Source organism: Corapipo altera, unplaced genomic scaffold, assembly GCF_003945725.1.
Source record: "Corapipo altera isolate COAL_440 unplaced genomic scaffold, ASM394572v1 78, whole genome shotgun sequence".
In the NCBI taxonomy this organism is placed as follows: domain Eukaryota; kingdom Metazoa; phylum Chordata; class Aves; order Passeriformes; family Pipridae; genus Corapipo; species Corapipo altera.
The window spans coordinates 5,850,251-5,873,148 of NW_020884904.1; the positions used below are offsets into that span (position 1 = coordinate 5,850,251).

Consider the following 22,898-nt stretch of genomic DNA (forward strand, 5'->3'; position numbering starts at 1 on the left):
CCACAATCTGTTTACTTCACCAAGATATTAGTTGTCAAATGATTTTAATTTTCACTGGATGTCTTCTTTAAGTGCTGCACACAACTGTTAGGGCAGAAAAGGCAATGGAAAATGTTCAGTGTTGACACAGTTGACAGATAAATTAAGTGCTCCCTGTTCCTTAAGTGAGAAAAGGAATACTTTTGCCTCTGACAAATAAACTGAACACACACACACACACACACACTTCTTACCTTCTCAGAGAAAAGGTCCAGGCATATGAACATTACAAACACCACCATCTGCCTGGACTTCCCACGTTACCAGATTCTGCAAGTGCATATCAAATGACATTTGCATTTGCCAGTGTATTCCCAATATTAATACCATTTCCAATCCTAGTAGGGAACAACTGAGGACACCTCATAAATCAGTTAAGTGGTGAATGTTAGGTACAGAAATGTTCTATCAGTCTTTAAAAATCAAAATGTTGTCTCAAAAGACTGCTCGAAGACCAAACCTTAAGTTTATTTTGAAAGATGTTTTAGGGTTTATATGTATTTCAAATAAAGAACAGTTTGTTATATGTAAATATTGATTAACTGGGAGCTTATTATGCCAATAAAAGCTACTAAATCGTGCCACTAGAGCACAACTGAACAGCTTGTTCTTTTTAATAATTCTCCAGTTTAATATACTTGCCATACCCTTCTGTCTCATCTACAAGTAATGACATTTTAAGTCACTCTTAAGACACACTTCAGCTGAAGGGATTTTTACTTGGCTGTGAATTCTTCCAAAGCACATACATGACCATTTTTATTCTTCCTACATTTTTGTTAGCTACAAGTTTTAGCTCCTGCTTGCTGTTGCTGCTATTCTCAACTGTAACTGAAATACTTGGGTAGTATCTTTACCTAGGTCTGAATTTAATTTACATGGACTGCAAGCGGATTAGACCACTAAGCATCTCTGCAGCTGCTACATACAGGCCACTGAGCGAACTCTGGCACAACACATTCTATTGTAGTGCTCTGCATAAACAGAAAATCCAGTTTTCCCCCAAAACTAACTACTATGACAACACCATGAAGCAGAAGGACAAGCTAAATCTGCAATTCAAATCAAAAGCTATGTTTTCAAATACCGTGTGATGTAGTATTTAGATAGGAGACTGAAATGCAACATTTAAACAGAAGTTTGAAATACGCATCATTTATGAAAAGAAATCCAAGTTTCAAGTGGAGACTGAATGCAGCTGCAGGCCATCTTTGCAATGAAGGAAATCCTAAAATCTTAAACACCCTCAAGCTGTTGGAATCATTACTAGACAAAAGAGGAAGCAGGACAAGTAAAGTCAAACCTAGAACCAGAGGACATAAAGCACATGAAACAGACACAAGGAATACACAGCAGTAACTTTCCAGGAAAGACTTGGCTGTCTTTCTGCAGCCATGGTGGACAATTTAAGCTTCCAGTAAGACCTAGAAGTCAGAGCACAGATAAATGGGAAATCGTAAGCATAAATGCTGAAGCTATTCTAAAATGGTGTGATCACTCCTGCAACATCAAGCCTAACTCTGGCATCTGTGGTTCAAGTCTATTGGTTAATGTCTCACTGAGCAGCTACCGAAGTGATAAGCATTTTGGAATGCACTTTGGAATGAAAGTTTGAAGGGCAAGGAAACTTGAACCAATGCAGAAACACTTAGCCTGGGAAAGTTACAGTAGGTTTTTCATTCTTAGTGAAAAAAGTATAATAGGATCCAGCAGCTGTACTTGATGGAAAGCCAATTCAAACTAGAACTATGTAATAAGTTTAACACAGTTGTTAATTATCCCTTTATTTTAAGTTTTTAAAATAAATTCAGCTCTGAATCAAAAGGAATAATTTCAGAATATTCTGGGACATAATAATCCAAACAATATTAAACTTCCTTCAGCAGGTAACTTTTTTCAGCCGGTTAGATGGAAATCCTGTAACACAGGACTGTGTTTTATTCCCTATTTAATGCAAGGTTTTATTTCTGTAAAAATATAGTTTACAATTTTACCTTTACCATGGCCTACTATACTCAGTGCCAGAGAGGTAGTTTCTATAGTTATGGGAGTGGAGTAAGCTTTATACAGATCAAATCATATTAATAATCTTACCCATGTTTTGGATACTTACCGCCTAAAATCAAAGAGAGGTAGAGAAACCTGACCCAAAATTTCTGGGCCCTTTCTCTGCTTATTTGAGTCAGGGGAACTCCCACTACTTTGATTTAGGATTCCAAACAAAGTCAGACATAAGACTGATTCCAGAGGCAACTGTGAAATCTGGATGGGGAAAATTATTCTACAAAATAAAAGTATTAAAAATAAGTCAGTTAAAAGAAAAGCAGTTGTTAGTAAGTCACAGGCTTATCCATATAATCCATTTATGCCTCTTGCTTTCAAAAAGTTAATTAACATTGAAGAACAAGTGGTAAATTTCCATGCAATCATATTTAACTCCACTTCATCTCCCACACCAATAGTTTCTAAAACCTGTTAAATTGTACTTCTGCACTGTAGTCAGATTTGGAACCCTTTTTAATCTTTGTTTATTAAGTCCCATTCCTTACACAGAAACTGATCTGTCCAGCACAACCACTGTTCCTGTTCTACTCACTAGGAAGACACACACAATTCCATGTTAGCCACCTCCTAATCTCTCAGATTTAAAGGGTCAGTTGACAATGAAAGAATCTACTAAGAAGTGTTGAAAATTAAATTCAAGTGGTACAAAACCTGTAAAGAAAGCAGCTCAGGAATATACACCTCACTGAGCCATCAAACTCCCATTTTTGTTTACACTGTTTTTACTGCATAAAATGTTCTCTTTGATTTCTCTGTAGCATATCACTATAAAATACTGCACTATAGTAAGCAGCTTTTAAGTAAACTAACAGATCTTTCACTGTAATACACTGGCATTTGCAAGCAAAAGATCTGACAATTAATCCCTTGCATCACCAGAAAAAAAAATGTAGTTGGAGTATTCTCTGAAGGTAGGTGTTCTAGAAACTCTCCTTCCTGGTCTGAAATAATTTGTTCACTGTAAACTTTCAGGGTATTCCTCAGGGTCTATCTCTGACCTTTAAAAGCAGTCAGGAGAGTAGATATAGGGCACAGTGGAGCTCCCATGATGCTTCAGCTGTGACAGACTGCCTGATAACTCAAGTAGGAGGGAGTAAGCTGTGCATAGATAGTGAAAAATTTTCCCCTCTCAGTTATCAAATACCAACTGCCATTATCTCCCTATTTTTTCTCTGCATGCCCTTCCTACCTCCTTTCTACCCTCTTCCCCTGCCCTGGGGAAACTGGAGTTCAGTAGCTCAAACTGGACATTCCCTTATGTTACAGACAGATATTCTAAAGCACTTCTGCATCTGCCCTCTTTATAGCAACAGTACTAAATCAGATTTTTAAATTCAGATATAAAGTTGTTACAATGTATTTGGAACAAAAAACAATTGAATATTAATGTTAGTAAAAGTGAGTTTTTCTTCTCCATTTACATAAATTAAGCAGGACTTACATGATCCCTCTTTAAGCAGCACAAGCTGTTCCCACTACAACCTCCCCAACTCCCTATAATTGTGTACTACAAACACATTAGCACAGGACACTTGTCCAGCATTTCCATTCCCACTTTCAAAATGAAAGTAGCAAAATACCATTTGGAAAAATATTTGATTTTGGTCACTAAGTCTTGCACATTGTTCTTTGGACACTTCAAATGGAATCAGAATCCAGAGTTGCTTGAATGACCGTATTCAGTAGCTAGCTGGGTAGGTACTAGCTAAACCAAAATATTTTACTGAATTTTTACATACTAAAATCACTTACAGTTCATCCCATTTAATCAAGTAGAAGAAGTTCTTGTATGTGCCAACCTTCTTGGACTGCACAGGTTTGAACAGATCTTTTCCATTATGGGTCAGAGAACAAATCAAGTAGTATTTTTCATAACTGGACAAGGAAAAAAAAATAATTTAAACAAGGAAAAAAAAAACCTATAAAAGGAGAGGAATTTTACAATTAATTAATTACTTACTTTGACACCCAACCAGAAGAAATTCCATGAGCAGCAAATACTGTGAACTGGAGATGTTCTGTGGCAGTACAAGCTTCCTTGGTACTCTTACCATCTTCTGGAGAAATTGCTGCAGAACTGCTACAGGAATTCACGTGGAGTCGCACAAGAGCTTCGACTGCTCTTGTTAACTGGTCTATACTCACTTTCAGAGGGTTTTCAGGCTGCAGTGAACCTAAATTATAATTTATTTTTAATGCATTTTTCCTAAATCAACCACCTGAGAGCAGTTTTTGAATAAAAATTGAAGAACTTTACTCACCAGGTGAGCTCTTGCTAGTGTCATCACCACATTTGAAGGATGTCTAGACAGTAAAGTTAGAGCAAATTTCAATACTGAGAAATCCATACTAATTTTCCATTGCTCTTAAGCATCTTGTACAGAAATTATTAAATATCTGACTTAGGTCCATATTTAGGTTTATGTAACACATCTTTTCACTCAAAGCTCCTCAAGAGTTACCTGACAGCATCACAACTTTCACATTGTACAGCAACTATTCATCAAGTTCAAAAGTTCATGTTTTGTCAAGTCAACTGTTTTGACACTCCTTATGAACTCCTAAAAGCCACAGTGCATTGGAATATTGCTCAGGATACCCTAACTTCTCCGGGTAGAAATAAAACTTGCTCAGGGCTGTAACGGATGAAAGCGGAGGCTGTTAGCTCTATTACCGAGTAATTGAAGTCTGAACAGCTGTTCTGTTTGTGGCATTTGTTAAGGTATCTTTTGCTGGCAGAGTTACTGCAAATTTACTGAATTAAAAAAATGTTAAACAACTAAGAAAACTGAACAGTAAGTACTGTTACTTTGGACTATATTTGTTTGCTTCTTGGTCTGCTAAAATGGAAGTCTAAACATGATACACCACCACAGCAATGTCTAGTCTCAACTCTCTTCTAATCAGGAAGGGTTTCATGCCAAATTCAACTCCTGATAAAACTAAAGCTTTTAATAAAAACTGAGTCTGTGATTTAAAATCAAAACCCAGTGAACTCCTAAGACCTCAAAGAAAGTCTGAGAAGTTTGCAACAACTGCTGCTGAAGAATGAAAGCTCTCCTTACACTTTTAGTGTACTAATTGAGCATCTTGTGAACAGTTAGTTTGAACTACAAAAAACCTTCCCATTCTTATAAGAAATGTGGTCACTTCTTCCAACCACAAGGAATTACTTAAAAACAAAACAAAACAAAACAAACCCACAAAAAACCCCAAACAAATAAACAAAAAAACCCAATATCTTTCAAAATGTTTGGATGCACCTGTCTCCAGTCTTTAAAACAATTTTGTTTCTGAAAGCAATCCTATAAGCCTTCATCCACGTTACTGTGTAAGCCAATGTGCATCATAAAAAAAAAAAAAAAAAGGCACTGTTTTACTGATAAAATCCCACCTATTTCAAACTCTAGTGGGATAGTGTTATTTTTGGGAGTTATTTTTACACTGTAATCTAATTATTTCTACAGCTTTCTCCTATCAAAAAGCAAATGTTGAAAAAATATTTTACATGCTCTATTCCACTGTTTTCTAAATATCTTCTGCATTTCCCTGCAAGAATTTTAGTTCTTGGGACAACTATATTTATTTGTCTGTGCACTTTGCAAGACTTCTGCTCAGTATTACAAATACATCACTGAATCAATGAAGCCAGAAGTGAACAGACCATCATGTGAATCGCCATTCTAATAAGGCAGCAGGACAACAGAAACAGCATTACAAAATTATTTAGCTTTTTTTATTTGCACACTTCTCCATTTGTTGACTTGAGACCAATTCTGCTCAAGTGAATCATTCATTATAAGGTAGTTGCATCATCAAATTCTGTGCTGTTTGAGAGATTTTGGGTTTGTCCATATGCTCAGGAATGCAGGAGCATGAGCAGTTAGTTTTAAGATGCTACTGCTAGTCATTTAAACACTACTGGGAAAATGCATGGTGTAAATTGCTCCTTAGCATAACTGCACTGATTTTAAAGAGCATGAGCTAGCTGTCAGTTCCCCTCGGTCAGATTTAATGGCATCTGCTGTGACACAAGTTTCTAGTTACAGAACCAGAAAACAGTACTTTAAAAATAGTTTTTAAAAAGTCACTATTTAGAAAAGGGAGAGTATTCAACAAGCAAGTGATTAAGGCATTAACAGCAGAGAGACATCAACATAAATAGAAAATATTAGGTAAAATAAATAAATAAAACCCAGCAAAAAAAGCCCAACACAATCCTGGCAGAACTGTTATTGGTATTTCCAACTACCAAAGATCATGAAATACTATTTATCAGTGTTAAAAAGAATACCTCAAAATGCAGTTTATAGTGTGAAAGTTTACCTCAGCATTTTTAGTCCTTGGAAGATTAACAGCCCTCCTTAGCTTCTTCACTGATTCCGTTATTGCAGGAGTCTCTACACAATCCAATGTAGAACAGATTTTTCTGACAGTCTTAATTACATGATCTACTGCTTTATGCTGGTTCTAATAAGGAATGTATGAGAGAACAGATTGATCTGATCACAATTGTGTAACCCAGTACAGTTTTGATTTTTTTTTTTAATGAATTGCCACAAAAATTTCACTAGGAGATGCATATCTCAATTACATTAAACTGTGGTGTAACAATTTGATTAAAGAAAAACCTCGGTATCAAGAACTTCCTTATGAATGCCAAAAACACAGTAGTGTGGATTCTAGAATGAAATTCCAGGAAATACTAGGAGGTTCCCAACCATTTTTCTCTTAAGCTGTTGGCAAACAAGTATTTTCTATTGAGACATTAAGCTCAAATTCCCTCATGGGGTAAAAGGAAAGTGTAGTTTAAAAAAAGGCTATTCACTTAGTGTGAGGAAACAATTCTAAAGAAGCAGTGTTTCAACTTGAGTCCTCTCAAACATATAAGTTCCAATTACACTTACACTACTACTGCTTACATTACAGTATTGCTTCCTTAATGGAACTTTATCTCTTTTACTTCAGTTTAACATACTTTCAAAAAAAGTTTGTTGCAACTTTTGCTTTAAATGCTATTTAATTTAAATGGTTCTCCCAGATGAAGCAACTGCAAACTGTTACCTAGGAGTAGGTAGGAAAGGAAGGGGTGTTGCACACTTAACAGGAATCTTTCTTGAAAGGAATAAATCAGCTTCTAATCAGAGAATGAATATGCTGGTAGGCTACTTAAGACAAAGTTGAGATGCTCCTAACATTCTCTTCCTTCTACTCTTCCAACAGAAGAAAATCCACTCACGTTAAATCTAAATTATCCTAGGTTTTTTGGGTTTTGTTTTTAAATGTAAGGATAGTCTTCGCCCAATTTTAAAGAACCCATATAGAAAATCAAAATATTTATTTAAAAATAACATTTCACTTTTTAAAAGGCATAATGTATATGTTTCTTTCACAACTACTTATGAGCACTTAAAACTAAATAAGAAGGATTATTAGTGCAATATCCCCTCGGTAAGATGTAAATTGACTCCCAACCCCTACCCTCCCACACATATTGTCATGGCTTTCCTACAAGTGGATAGCAAAGAAGCCATTTGAATCAGAAAGTTTTTGAATTGAGAGTTTCCTGGCAACAATTAACTGTCCTGGTAAGAAAACAACCACAGAAGTCAGAGGACACTGTAAATATTTAAGTCGTACTTTCAAAGCTAACACTTTGAAGTTAACAGCTGCTTTGAGTCATGAAGAACAAAATTCCCATTGCTATTTTCCTCACAGGCTTTCAATCTCAATAAGAAGACAATTGATAACTTTTAAAGTGTTCAATGATGTGAAATCAAAGCCTACGTACAAATTATTTATGGATTACTTCACGCTTTTTCACTTTGATTAGGAAGCTTCAGCTACTGAACATGTACAGGAATTCACTTCACAAAGTAAATTTCAAATACAGCAACTGCTGATATTTGGACCTAATCATCACCATCTACAAACTAGATCTCCTACCCTAAGACTGTAGAAAGAGCAGAACATAAGTCTGAATTGAGATGTTTTGCATTCCTCATCTCAGCCTGTGAAATCACAGTAAAACAAACAAGTTGAAGCAGCTGCAGGAGCAAAGCAACAAAACCACCACCATATCAAGCAGCAGCAACAGCTCCCTCTTCTACAAAGTGATTGTGTTCAAAACTACCCTTGAGAACATGGTGAATCACCATCAAAGGAATTAAATAAATTAAGGGTGTATGTGAATAGTGGACATCAGCTTGTTCAGACCTGCATTCCTGGAGAGGCAAACAAACATAGTGGAAATGAAAAGTATTGCAATTAAGTAATTAGTTTCAAGACTGCTCTTACAGAAACGGGTTAAGAAACACGGTTAATGTTTAAGCATTTAAGTCTCCAAGTTACACTATTATCAGGAGTTAAATGCAGCTTCTCCTTTGGGAAATGAGAAAAGCAGGTTACTTCCATAACCTTGTGCATATGGGAAATCACTCCAAACTACGTGACATGCAACCTTCGTCAAGTTACCTATCATACACCAAAATAGACAATGTTTTTGACAGGGTATTTCAAGTTAATCAAATAATGCAGAATAAGTTTTACACAAAGTGTATGTTTCAAACATGCGTCAGTTATAACTCCCACTGTACACAGCTATTACTGCTCATTATTGTGTAGATTTTTATCTGTTACCAAATATATCTATCATGGTTGTAGTTAGGATTCAGACCTTTTCCCCTGAATTTATCTCTTCGAGCATTTTTCAGGAAAAGGCTGTTTTTTACCCCAGGACTTGGAAGATATATTTCTAATTGTGATGATTAGGTAGCAGTTAGTTTGCAAGAAAAGAAGAGAAATCTAAAAATCCATTATTCCAAATTCATATTTGACAGCTTGTTCAGATCTCATTTTCCCCAAGAATACCTGCAAGTCTTTTTCCCAGCTACCTTACTACTGAACTTTCTCATGCTACTTTTGGTTCAGCAATAATTTACAATGACCTTACCTCATTCTTAAGAGCTACGTTAACTTGCTTATGATACGCATCAAGAAGCTCTTCAATAGAAGGCCTGTAAGAAATAACAGTTATTGAACACAAGAGCAAGAAGAGAACATAGGTCAGGAGTTGAGCAGCGATCTGCACTTGGTTACTAAAATAACCACAAACCATTACCTTATAATAGGTTCCCTGAAAGGCTTTTCTACTTTGTAGAGGTGTTTGGTTAGATGAATGGGTGTTCTGTCATCATCTTCCTGCAATAAAATACTAGATCTTAAGTCCAGTTCTTACCTTTCTATAATTTGTAATACTGTGTTAGAAGTTTAATTACTAATACCTGTGAGTTGCAGGGGAAAGAGATAAGGTGATTTCTTCAAACGGGAAAAGAAATAACTAATTAATAGCCTATGATATGTGTACACACAGGGACACAGGGAAGAAACAGTCATCAAGTGCATAACTACACAGATATCAAATATTCCCCCTTCCTCTTTGATGGTCTGATATAGATTTATTTAAACTCAAAAACTGTTCTCAACTTTTAGTTAACTCTGAAATTTGTTGCTTGCCTTTCAGTCCTCAAGTTTAGTCCAAATGCTTGCATACTTTTTCCAGATATAATACTTAGTCTAATAAGTGACATGACCCATATTTGTATTACCTGCCTTGTGAAAATTCAGTTACGTATTTCACTTCCTCTTAGTACGAGAGGACACAATTTCCGACACCAAGCAGACCTACTAACTTGTTAGTAACACTAGAAGGTTACACCTTAGATCCACCAACTCTGATGCAAACTCCCAACCTCTTGAAGACTAGGAAGTACTTACTGTCCGTGCCAGGTCGCTGCAGATCACACTGTGGGTCAGGAGCTGCAGTTTGATTTCTGTGTCCCACTTCCGGCAGTTCTGGATATATTCATGACTTCCTATGCAGTGCTTACTGTCAAACAAAAGCAAGTTGTAGTCACAACAGAAATATGCAGTGCCTTTTAAAAATCTCACATGAAATATTTAAGACAACCTGTTGCCTCAAAGCAAGGAAGTGGTCAATCAATTTCCACACCACACTTGATCTGATTTTCACTTCTGCAGAAGTTTTGATACACTATTACAAACACCTGTATTTTTGCTAAGGCTCTTACCTACAGTGAGTAATACACAAACCAAATATTCTAATCCAGAAAACTAATGGGGTTTTGTAAACCATCAGTTGTTTGGTTTTTTTTTTTTAAAAGAACCAAAACCCAAAATCAAACCAAATCAACCAACAACCAAAAAACCACAAACCACAAAACCCCCCCATTATTAGAAAACAGTAGATTGTTTTTCCCGGTTGCTGGGATTTGAAGAGCAGCTGAAAACTACAACATCAATCTACACAAATGCTCTCAAAATCTGCATCTGAAATATGCTCTGTTTGTGTTCAACACAACAGATGGCAGATTAGAACATATTTTTAGGAAGGTGTTGAGAAACTACTTTGCTGTATCCCAGAGCAACTCGAAAGACTTCTGATCTTTGTGCAAAGAGTGACTCTTCTACATTTTAAAGATTTCTGCCTTCATACATACAATCACTAGAGATATACTTTCCAGTAACTGTGTCGTGAAAAAGCATGAAATTAAATATTAATGAAAAGGAGTTTGCTTACTTCTGTAAAACTTCTTCTTGGCCACAGACTTTCAGGATATAGCTGCCAATGTCCACTTCATTCAAGTCATCATGCACCCAGCAAAGTGCCTGCATTATTATAAGCTCAACAGGGGAACTCACTGTTTAAAGAAATTACATCTAAAAGTTAAATATAAATCTATAGCGAGTGATACTAACTATTATTCACTCACAAATTGTAGCTATTTAATGAAATTTGGTTTCATATTTGTTGGAAAGACTCTTATGCTTCTATTGTCTCCTAAATGTCATAGTTTGAGATGTTCACATCTCAAAGAAAGGTATCCCATAAAACTAGCCTGTCATTATAAAAAGCCCATAAATTCTTTTAAAATTAGGATACAGTGCAGTCACTTGACCAGAAGTACAAAAACAGTCTGCAGGACTGAGGATAGCCTTTTTTTTCATTATTATCATAAATCTGCCATATTTAGCAAGGACTTCAAATAGGTAAGTGATCCCAGAGGCACTTAAAGTTTAAAAATCATTATCTGAAGAGCTGGAGGTGGAACTCTTCTATTTGTTCTGCTTTGGAAGAACTAAATATCAGCTGCAGCTGAGGTAAATCCTACTGAAAGTGTTTTTTATTTTTTCCTTTCTGTTTGTCTAATGCAGTTTCCACTTTGGACAGAGCAGATCTCAGCATCAGCAAGCCTTTGCAAAAAGCAACTCTTAGCTACCAGTACTTTCACATCATGTTCCAAATCCTTTTTTTGAAAATAATTTCTCTTCTATCCAGCAACTACAGAGCAAAAGAAATAATCCCAGTCAAATCGCAAATCCATTCCTCCACACCCACCAGCTGTCACTGATGAAAAATACACAGATATGTTTTAATAACACAAATGATTAAATACAAAATGCTCTCTAGCCCTTTCTCCCTAGTTTCCAGCAATCTCCTGTAAATCATTTACATACAATATCACTAAGTGCCTCAAAATTCTCTAAAATACACTGTATAAAAGCAACTTGATTCAGATTGGTTTTTTCCCCTCCAGGGACTTACTTAATTTTCTCAATTTTTTTTTCTTTAGAAAGAAATATTACTGCTATGGTGGACACAGAGTGGTAATGCCACAGTATTTTTCCACAAGATAACACACGTGCTTCATACAATTAACAAATGATTTGGTATTACAAGCACAGAGGTATCTGATAGCATATGAAAAATGACTGTGAAATTCAAGAGCAAGGAAGTACGAATCCAGAAACATGATTTCACTCATTAAGACTGTTTAACCTATGATTAAACTAGAGTGAACCTGCTGTTCTCTACCTTCAACAGAGAACATGGTAGTTGAAGAGAAAAAAGATGCAATGATAGTTTATGGGCTGTAGTCACAGGAAGCACTGGCAAAGGTCTGCCAGCCCCGGAAATCCCAGGGAAGTAAGGCAAAGATAATGGTACCACCTTTTCCCTGCCCTACTTCAAAGACATTCATTTCTTGCTGACACACAATGATTGCTCAGATAGACTTGTACTTCTATGTAAAGTCTAATAAGTTAATACAAAATGAATCCAAATAAGCTCTAAAGTTCATCTGTTTCCCTCCTGGTCCTTTCTACACACAGAGTTGTCAGAGCACTGAAAGGCTGCAGTTCCTTCTGAGCAAGACTGAAAGGCATACTAAAGCAAAGCAGTAAGATGCTAAGATATGTAATAATTTGACCAAGAGCAGAAGGAATCAAAGGTAGAGAATAACTTTAAATAAACCTATTACTAGTCACACACCCATCTTTCACCAGCTATGGAAGACAAGCAGTTCAACTGTGATAAGTTTCAGCATCAGAAAAAAAGGAAGAGAGCAGAGAGTGCAAAGAATAAGATATGTGGGGTTAGAATTCAAAACACATTCCAAGCTAGTCAGAAAAATAATAGAAATAAAGGGCTGAAGCCCTAACATTTAAGTTACTCTAACAAAGCCTTTTGTATGAAAGGATTAAGCCTGTTATATTAGAAAAGTATAATCTTAAGGATTAAGAGCAGAAACTCTTCCTAGGCTATACTTACAATCCCCCTCATTTCTTAACAAAAGATTATTACATCACAGCAGAATAAATAAAAGGTCCAGCAAATCAATATAGGATGAAAGCATTGAGAGCTGCTTTCCCAAGAGAGCAGTCAGTTTACATGAGTAATACAGCAACTCCATATCTTTTGGGAACAACCAGCTCTAAAGCATCTACACCATTACAGGTCGAGAACCAAAGGACAAGCAAACATCACAGCACAGATCCACTGTCAGGAAGTTGCTCCTGAGGTAATTTACTATCAGATATTTTATCACCAAAAACTGCCAGAAGCTGACAGAATGCAGAGTTACAGCCTTGAATACAAATGCCATGAAGTCAAGACTGCACAGAAAATATGAACATATGTACAAGGGAAACCTAAAAGGTCCACCCCAAACCAATATTCCTGATTACCCACAAAACCAGGACAGCAGGCTGCGGCACATCACGACAGGATTATTGTAGTGTTTGTGTTCATAAGTATATATTGAAGTCAAATAACAGATAGTTTTAGTGCTTATTCTTATTTTCCAGCAGCAATTGGTCTGAATTTTTAGATGGGCTACAGAAGTTTATTTAAAAATAAGTTAAGAGTATTGAAATAAAAAACTGAACATTAAGAATCCCAGTCCTGGTGTCGTCATCCCTTCAATTACTATAAAGTAGGTCAAAGTTGAAAAACTGTTTTATTCTATCCAGCTGTGGATAGAATAGTGCTTCTGGTTTGCTTGACTTTCCTTTTTTAAACCAAATGTTTCACTTTGTCAACTTCTAAATATTTTCTAATGGAGGCACTGACCCAGAATTAGGTCTTTCCTCAGTTACCTTTTCCACATTTCCCACAAACAATCCATGCATCTGAGACACAGGGATTAGAAAAAGTGAAAGCCATTGGCCTAGGCTCAGTGTACAGTCTTAACCCATCATTGTTAGTCTTAACAAGCAAACTCCAGTTTAAAAAGCAGAAACATACCATCACATGTAAAAGTTACTGGTTGCTGGAATTCTTCAATTTCTATGGAAACCTTGATACTGGCACTCTCCCCACTTATATTTCTTTGCAGCATGATTGGACTCAGCACAAAGCCTGGGTTTGTTTGCTGATTAGAGTAAGGGAACTTGGTCCTCAATCTGAAAGTAAAAAAGGTATATGAAACATTGCAATGGAGAAGTCAAAGACTAAAGCAAAAAAACATGGTAATAACCACAAGCCAGGTAAAGACTACCTTTGGCTCTCTACTTAAATTGTATGTACAAAACACCATTTAATTTTTCTGCTCTCCACAGAACACTGCCCACAATAATTATACAAGTAGTAGTTAGACAGGAAAAAATCCTAGCTTATAATTAGGCAGGTTTTCCACATAGCTTCAAATATTTAACAGATCAATGCTTACAGGACATATTCATCTTCTGCAGAAGCTAAGTTCTAAAACAGTTTTTAAAAATGTAATCCACAGCATTTACGAAAAAAGAATTTTAAAAAATAATAATTTCTTTTACGTAGAAAAGACAATAAAACTCTTCACATCTTTCAATTTTTAGAAGTCTAATCTGAATTTAGATGCTACACAGAAGGTAGTTATTCCAAGTTGTGGAAGTTGAGAAAGAGGCCTTAGTTAAGGGAATGGCTTTTATTTAAGACACAAACAGTATAAAACATTCACTTATTTGTGAATAGACAGTACTTTGAAAACTGCTTTTTATTTTCTGCTTTTTAACATGGATAAAATAATTTAACTCAAAACTTTTATCAACATTAAAGTGGTATTATGGGACATTAAGAACAGAACTCGTCTATAAGGGTCATTTATTTCATCATCTTGATTCCTAACAAAAGCAAGAATGGGAAAAATACCCAAAACCCTCTAGCAAGAATTGTCCAGTCAAAAAGCCATCGTATTTTAAGCACTGGGTCTTGAAAAAAAAGGCAACAATTAGATTTAACTAGAAACTGTTGCAACAAGCCTATTTTACAAGCCTATTTTTCTTAATGTTGTTAATCAGTAAGTTTCACAAGTATATGAATTCTCATTGGGTTTATAGAGTTTGCTTTTGATTTTATAAACATTCCCTTTTTAATAAATAGCTGCTGTCCTTCAGCTTCAAAGATCTCTATTTCCTCCATTATTTCTTGGATTTTGATCTTGGAAGTTAGAAAGGCAAGACTCCTAGTTTGTCTTCTCTAGGAAGAAAGCAAAAAAAAATAACCCCTCATTAAATTGTGGCAGTAAGGAAAAAACCACAGAAGGAGCATTCTGTCATCTTCTTTGGTGTGGCCTTTAAGGAACTTCACCACCTGATCAAAGCAGCGACAAGTTTGAAGGTTTTATTTGTTAAAGTATTCCAGTTGTGGAAGCAATAAAAATGAAATCATTTAAGCGTTGGAAAGCCAGGATTTAGTGAGGTGCATCAGCTAAGAAGGAAAAAAAAATCCTTTAAATTCATGCAAAAAAAATTTATATTAAAAATAGACAGAAGGAAATACAGAAAAATAGTTTGAGGATAAAGAAGTGTTATAAAAACAAGGGAAAAAGTGAGAGGAAAGTCATGAGACCAAAATAATGAAGAGGTCATGTGATAATCCAAAAACCTTAGTACTCAACGTCTTAGCAATTTTGTTGCATTCTTAAACAAAACTGGACAAAACCAGGAAAAACTGGGATAAGAAAAGGAAAAAGGGCACATACTGAAATCTGCCTCATCAAGCAAAAAGAAATGTAGGACTATCCCTGTCAAGCTAAGTGAAAATGAGTCATTTAGCTTTTTTTCTTCCTTTTGAAAGCTTATTTGTATTCAGTAATTTCTTACTTCATAACTGCTTGAGAAAAAGCTGACAGCTCTTGATTCTGCCCTTCAATTGCTTGGAGAAGCACATTTTCTGTCAGCATGCCAGTGGTCCCATTGTCTTTCTGCAACTCAAAGATAATACAGTATTTAAATAGCTGCAAACATAGCCAGCAAAGCCCCATGTAGATAATAAATTTTCATAAGTCTAAGGTTGTTTTTGTGTCTACTGCTATATAGAGAAAAATGTATATAATCACTAAGTTGAAAAGTAAAGATTCACTGGACCTTGACGGAAGGTAATTTATTTACAGCATCACTATCAGTTAAGATTAAGTTGCAAGCATAACAGTTCCTGAGCTCTCAGCAGTGACCTGTTGCATTAGAATTTGGCTAGATTTGGTTGAACCAGAGGAGGAAGACAGACAAATGTTTTTTCCTCCACTTCTCCAATTCAGCCTTCAGTATAGTTCCAGAAAGAGCCATTACAAATCAGTTGTTCCACAACTACCTTTTCCTACAAAGGAGGAAAATACAAGTTGTACACTGGAAGGAAGTTACACACTGCAAGGAAGTAGCACTCACAACATGAAATTCAGGACTAATCTCGTGGTATCAATTTACTGCTGGTTTTATCCTTTATGCCATAGGCACCCACCATCTCCCAAGCTGCAAACCACAATCTTTAAATTATCCAATCTAAAAAATAACTGCTAAAAGAGAGCTGAAGTTGCAAACAACAAAATCTCATAAATTTTAAAAATCCAACAAAACCACAAACACAGATCTGCAGTAGTTTCTAAATTTGTATCTTTTTCTGATCCAATTCACAATACAGCCATAGAAGTGTGGGAGTGAACAAAAAGCAGAGAAAAGCTGGAATAACCAGTGGGATTGAGGTGAAACTCAGTTGTCCACAGTCTAACAGCCACCACTGGCCTGAAGGATTCATGTAGCTCCAGTCAGACACTTCCTGGAAGAAGTTGAAGAGTTTGCTCATGTCCAACCCAGAGTCATTGCACACAGAGGATAAAGGCTTCTGATCAGTTACCTTTAACACCCAAAGCTTCTACAATGCTTATAGAAACCTTTAATTCAACCACAACTCCAAAAACAAAGCAGACTGCACTATAATTTTTCTAAAAATCGTCACGACTTATTTTTATTTGAAGTAGTGATTAATTACTTAACTAGTAAGTGGGTTATTTGTTATTAGCCAAAGTAGTCAGCTAGGCAACTAATTTCATTAGAGCATATCAGATAATCTAGTTGAATTAGACAGTCTCAGAAAATGGGTCAAATCATGCAGAGCTGGGGACTGTCAGGTCTTTTCCTTTTAGCACTTTTTTCCCTCCAAATTAACTTGTTACCACAAACTTGGAAGAGATACAACCTATAATTGCCTCTTGAATTGCATTTAAACCTAGTTATTTCAGCTAAAATATTGGTTGCATGAACAGTGATCAGTCAAAAGGATAAATTCTGTATAATTGGGGATTAGCAATACCATAGGGGGCAATTAGAGCAGGAAGCTGTAAAGCCACAAAATCTGGAATGAGCTTCATGAGCATGTATAATACCTTAAATTTAAAAGGGTTCTTCTATTCTAACATCTCAGACAAGTTCTGTCACATAAAAATACTTTAGGGCAACTGCACAACACTTGTTGACTAACCCACGTAACTCTATCTAGTACACATACTCTCTAAGCAATTACACAATAACAATACAAAAAAAAAATCACATGAGGAAACAGAAAGGTGACCAAGGGAAAGGTAAACATTTTGAATAAAAGTTCAGCTAACCGTTGATCAGCACTCAAGACAAAACTCGGTCATTTCAAACCAAGTAGCTGCCTATTACAAATGTTAAATTCTACTGAGGAACTCTTTTTAAAGAATACTGCAAATAAGTACACAAAGCACGATGCAACCATAGCATAAAAGCACTACAGAAGAGGAATACTTGAAGTCACACCAGTGATGCAACATCTCCACTTCATGCCACTATATGACACTTTTGAATACTTAGAGCAAAATCTGCAGGCTATTCTGCTGTTAAATTCAATGAAGTCTGGGGAACTGCAAGGCATGTGAACACATGCAAGTTTAGCCAGGGTAAACAATAAATTCTAACCTAATGAGCAAAGAAAAAAAAGACTTGGTTCCCCACGGGTGACCTCAGAGTCACATTTGACTAAGGAGAGAAACCTAATGTTACTACAAATACGCAATGATGGACAATATCTCCTGGTGGAAAAATAAGAACATTATATACCTCCTTGCTTTTTAGTTGAATTCCAATATGAAGTTTTGATCATTTTTGAGAAAACAATTTCAGGATGACAAGCTCTGAAAAACCAAGAATTCTATTTAAAATCCACTAGACTCAGATGGGTTTTGAGCAACAAGAAGGAGTTTAATTTCTTTAACTTCCAGAAGAGCCAGTCTAAGAGGTGCAAAAGCTATCAGTCAAACAGGAAACAACTCGTAAGAAAGGGCTTCAGGCCAAGTAAGATAGATAGTTCATATCAGCACAGGTTGCAAAAATAGAACGGGTCTGTAAATACAATTACTCTGAACAATGATAAGCAAACCCAAAATCCAGTAATTTACCAAAAGCCATGTTAAATAAAATCCCACAAGTATATAAATTCACAAGACTCTTCAGCTCCGTGGAAAGGAAAGGAAGAGAACACAGCACATAAAATACAACAAAATTATGGCTTTTTGCTCTGCTTTCAGAAAGAGTGACAAACACTGAAGTATTTAAAGGGGAATACTTCAAATACAAATAGATAGATCAACTGTATCATAACAAATATGATTCTTGATACAAATAGATTCTTCTATTTGATCAAAGCAATCTCTTGATTCAGGGACTAAGCAGTCATACATTTTGATAGAACCTAAATATATGACTAGAATTTTTTACTAATAGTTTTGTTTAAAGGGGCAGTGAGACAGAGTTATTCAGAAAGGGTGGGGGGGAAATGATCCAGACCAGTTAAGATGCAAGACTTCAGAATACACTTTGAAGAACACAGATATCTGGGGTACATTGGATAGAATACAAGAGAACTGCCAAGAACAGGGGCTACATAACTCAGCTTCCTACTATAGTAGGTGGAAAAATATTTAAACCTGAAGAGCAAGTAGAAGTGTGGGATAGGCAAAAGATACAAGAGCCAGGTTATGTTGCAAAGATATCTATTTGAGAGACTCATCTTTAAATCTATTAATTATCTTCTTCAATAACTTAGCAGAAATGACCATGCTAACTTACAGTCTTGTATCATCAGCTAATCTCATAACACAGACTAGAACTGGAGCCTGGTGCCAAAACTAGTCAATCAGAGACTAGAGGAGAAAAAGCGGAAAGTAAATCTCAAACCTTCAATTGGGCATTCACTTCAGAAATCTGCTATAACCTAAGAACTTGTTTGAAAGAGATGGTGGCTTAAGAAAATCAGATTAACTGACTACAGGATTGATATGTACTGTTGTGATGCCACGGTGAATAAAGCAAATGCAATAGAAGTGTATCAAGAAGGATGTCCCTACCTGTAATGAGTGTTTATTCATGCTGCTGTACAAGGCACATGGTACACTATGCTCTCACAGAGAGAACTAAAATTCTCATAAGCCATCTTCAAAAAAGCATGACATAAAAGGGAAGCTCTCACACAGAGCTTGCAGTGAAAGCTGACAAAGTCACTGTCTTTTATAGCACATTGAGGTAAATATCAAAATGATTCTTTTATCTTAAATACCTGCTGATCTACCCTGAAAGAAGAACATTTGCTAAGAGCTAGTTACAAATGCACTCTGCTGAAAATAAGATGACTGATTAGGACAGTAAGGGTCTGGAATAGCCTTTAAATCAAACGTGGCAGGAGGAAAAAGACCACATATGAAGGCAGAGCTTGAGCTTCATTTATGAACCAATTCCTATGTGACATGCAAATAGCAGGAGGTTGGACCTTATGAACAGGAGAGCTCCTTTCAAAACCTGCATTCTTGAAAAAAACCTGGAATTCATAAAACCAGATTTCATTCAGCAACAGTCAAATACTTCTTCCTACAGACAACACCCCAGAAACACTGATCCAATACAGTCCAGCTATTACCATCAGCAGCTGCATTACAACCAACCAAACAGCACTGGAAAACTGACAAACATAACACCAGATGACATAGCAAACCGAGAAGCAAACTGCTATAGAGACCAAATTTACATGCCTTTCCAAATACTAGGAAATAACTGAGTTAATATATCACAGTTCAACTGTGAGTGGGGGGAAAAAAAGCAAAATTAAGTCAGACCCAAGATCTACACATATGTAATGCTAAAAATGTGATCCCATAAAAACAGAGGTAAAGGGTTTTTTTGGGTTTAGGGGTTTTTTTTGGTCCTTTTCTATGAGCCTCCTATTAAACTTTTGCCAGAATAGTGACAACTAACCCAGAAAAAACAGGAAATCCTTCAAACAAGGGGCCAAAAATTTCACTCCAGTGGAAACTCAGACAGCCCTTTAGGCCAAAGTCTAGTAAATATTCGTATTTCTGAGAAAAACCTCCTCCACTTTGGAGGTGGGGAGGGAAGAATTAAGGAGTAATTTGGAAAATATCCTTGACTGATAACAGTTGGGTTTTGTATGGCATGTCCCTAGCCTATTAAAAACACCTAGAAAGACAATACCTAAGATTCAAAACAGCTGCAATCCAAAGGCTCCAAGGCAAACAAATAGTTTACTCCCCTCTCTCTAATCAGCTTCTACAAGTACCATTTTTTTCTGCCATTACCACCCTTGCCAGGGTGCTGGCTCTTCCACTGAAGTCTTCTCCTTCAGTCTTTCTACTCTCTCTACCAAAAAAACCACCCAAACAAATAAAACCCCAGAAGTATTCTCTAGTGACCTGGCTAATGTCTTGTTTTATGATGGAATTATCGCGGAAAGAATTTAAAAATATAGGAAAAGTTAAATAATCTACAGTCATTTATTGGACTCGGAAAACAACAGGATGCACTTACGGGGGCATAATTAACCAGATGAGATTGTGACAGTATTGATCACCTGCTACACACTTTAATTTTGACACGAACTCCATGTGCTCAATGTCCAAAGATAGAAGTGTCATAACTAAAGCTCCTGTTGACAGTTTTGTCTTGAATATTTCATTGAAGTGATCCTGATCCTAGAGCAGAAGTCACCTTTTTGCCCTGCCTGATAAAAGTAACATCACACAAAGATGGTTTCCCTTCTTTCAGAACAGAAGTACAGTGTTTCTGACCCAACAGGCATCCCACCATCCAAGACAGTATAATCAAAATGTTCTCTAGCATTCTTGCACAGAAGGAAAGCTTTTTACCTACTAAAGTGGTCCTGTAAAAGGCTGCAAGTGACACTAGGAAAGCAGAAAAGATCTTTGATTATGCCACCTATCCATGCTACCTTTTCTAAAATAAAATAAAAACAAACAAAAAAAAAGCTGAAAGGTTCAAATATAAGGAAAAAAAATTTTTGTTTTTTCCGAAATCAAAATAAAGTCTGCTCAAGATAAAATTTTCAGTTCTTAACTCACCACCCTTTTATTTTGCAGTATCAGGTGAACTACTCATAAATTTTAAATATTTATCAATAGGATTTAAATACTTAATTGTTCTAAATATTATTTCCATTTCTTATAGGAGTGTGTTGAAAAACAGCAATTTCCTCAGTAAACGTGGAAATGTTACACAAGGGCAGAGTTATTTTGGAGATAATTCAGTAGTAACGTTCAATTTTCTGAATAGCACTAATACATATGCCATGAGAACACAGTATTTGGACACTGCTCAAGCCAAGTAACAAAACAAACCCAGACCTTAAAGTGTCTTTAAATATTGTGATTAATCTTGACTACTGTACTGCAATTTAAAGATACCAATTTACATACCTGTGATGTTTGGCCCTGTGACTTTGCAAGTGGAGTTGTTCGCATGTTTAAGGACTGGCTCCTTGTGACTGTTGCTCCAGAAGATTTCCCATTAACTTTTCTTTCCAGGTGACAATTTACTAACAGCTTTTCTTCTAACAGCACAGCCTCCCATGGATCTTCAGCAGTCATAGTTGAAGCCCTCTCTCCATCATTCTCTGCTTTATTTAAAGTCTCCACACTATCCACTTTCGGTTTACTTAGGGGATCCAAATCTAACCAGTCAAATTTACTAACATCCCCACAGCTTTCCGAGGCTGGCAGGTTAGAAACTGCAGACTTTATAGCAGTCATTTCCAGGTCTGTGCTTGACTTCCCATTTTTCAGAAATTCTGAAGTGCTTGCAATTTTGTCAAATACTTTTGCCATTTCTGGTGTGAGTACTGGGGGATATATAGGTAGGCTTCTTTGTGGATGGAAAGGTGTGGTAGCTGCCAATGGGTATGAAATGTATTGTGACTGTCTTGGAAGACCAAGATAAATAGGCTCTCTGGAGGGATAGGACGACATACTTGGATGGAATCCGTTGTGAAATACACCAGTCTGTTTTGTGTAAGAAGCTGAGGTGTAAATAGGAGGTAAAGTGCATGTCACAGGTGCTGGTATCCCAGGTGTCCACTGTCTCCTCTGACCCGCAGGCCCAAGATAAAATTGCGAAGACAAAGACGGGCTCAAAATAGGACTTGCTGGTAATGCAGGTACTTTACTAGATTCAAAATTTTCATCCAGCAGCAGTTTCTCTAGTTCAGCATGTGTAAGCTTCTCTATGTCAATGGTACTTAGTTTATCTTCCATGCTCTTGGCATCAGACTCTGGAAACACCATGAGATCATGGTCCTGTTTGTTATGAGGCTGTGCTTTTTGTCTGGGGCTGCTTAAAGAATGAAAGGTTTGTTTATTACCAGCTACACCTCTTTCCTTCTGCATCCTGGCTAATGCCTCAGCTTCCATCTGCAATGCCTCCTCTTTGTCCACGTCTTTTGACCTTGCAGCCGACAGAGAAGGCGACGAGCGCTGTTTGAACCCATTGCTGCTGGATATCTGGGCCATGCCGCAAGAGCAGATGTCCAATTAAGGCAGCAACACTCCCCTGGTTGTCTACTCTTGGCTTCAGAATAGATCTAGCAGACCTAAAAGGAAATGAAACATTAGAAACATAGAGAAGACATCATGCCATACATCACCAACTGACAAGGCTGCATATGCCCTTCAGAAACCTAGGACATAAAATTTTCAAGAGACCAATTTTTATTTGTCTGGGGGGTGTCAAACTTAAAAGGAAGCCACACAAATAAATCCACAGTCTTTGAATTATGCAAGATCCATTAATTTTTCTTACTCTACCCACTGGTAAATACTAGTAATTACTTGGGTTTCTTTTTGCACCAATAAACCCAA

At 36.5% G+C, this 22,898-nt stretch overlaps 1 protein-coding gene across 3 annotated transcripts in view; it reads right to left on the bottom strand.

Annotated features, from left to right (window-relative positions):
• PIK3C2A (phosphatidylinositol-4-phosphate 3-kinase catalytic subunit type 2 alpha) overlaps positions 1 to 22,630 on the bottom strand; it is a 40,220-nt gene extending 17,590 nt beyond the window's left edge. Inside the window, exons 1-12 of one of the 3 annotated variants that reach the window (XM_027651107.1) lie at positions 21,462 to 22,630; positions 15,547 to 15,647; positions 13,709 to 13,866; positions 10,703 to 10,823; positions 9,880 to 9,991; positions 9,224 to 9,303; positions 9,056 to 9,119; positions 6,430 to 6,573; positions 4,365 to 4,407; positions 4,064 to 4,277; positions 3,856 to 3,978; positions 2,153 to 2,320 (exon numbers count right to left, since the gene is read on the bottom strand). In XM_027651107.1, coding sequence (XP_027506908.1) covers positions 2,153 to 2,320; positions 3,856 to 3,978; positions 4,064 to 4,277; positions 4,365 to 4,407; positions 6,430 to 6,573; positions 9,056 to 9,119; positions 9,224 to 9,303; positions 9,880 to 9,991; positions 10,703 to 10,823; positions 13,709 to 13,866; positions 15,547 to 15,647; positions 21,462 to 22,550 — 2,417 coding nt within the window. In that variant the 5' untranslated portion in view covers positions 22,551 to 22,630. Of the gene's footprint in view, positions 1 to 2,152; positions 2,321 to 3,855; positions 3,979 to 4,063; positions 4,278 to 4,364; positions 4,408 to 6,429; positions 6,574 to 9,055; positions 9,120 to 9,223; positions 9,304 to 9,879; positions 9,992 to 10,702; positions 10,824 to 13,708; positions 13,867 to 15,546; positions 15,654 to 21,461 lie in introns of all 3 variants that reach the window. The other 2 variants (XM_027651105.1, XM_027651108.1) reach the window with 2 other exon arrangements.
• Between the last annotated feature and the right edge of the window lie 268 nt (positions 22,631 to 22,898).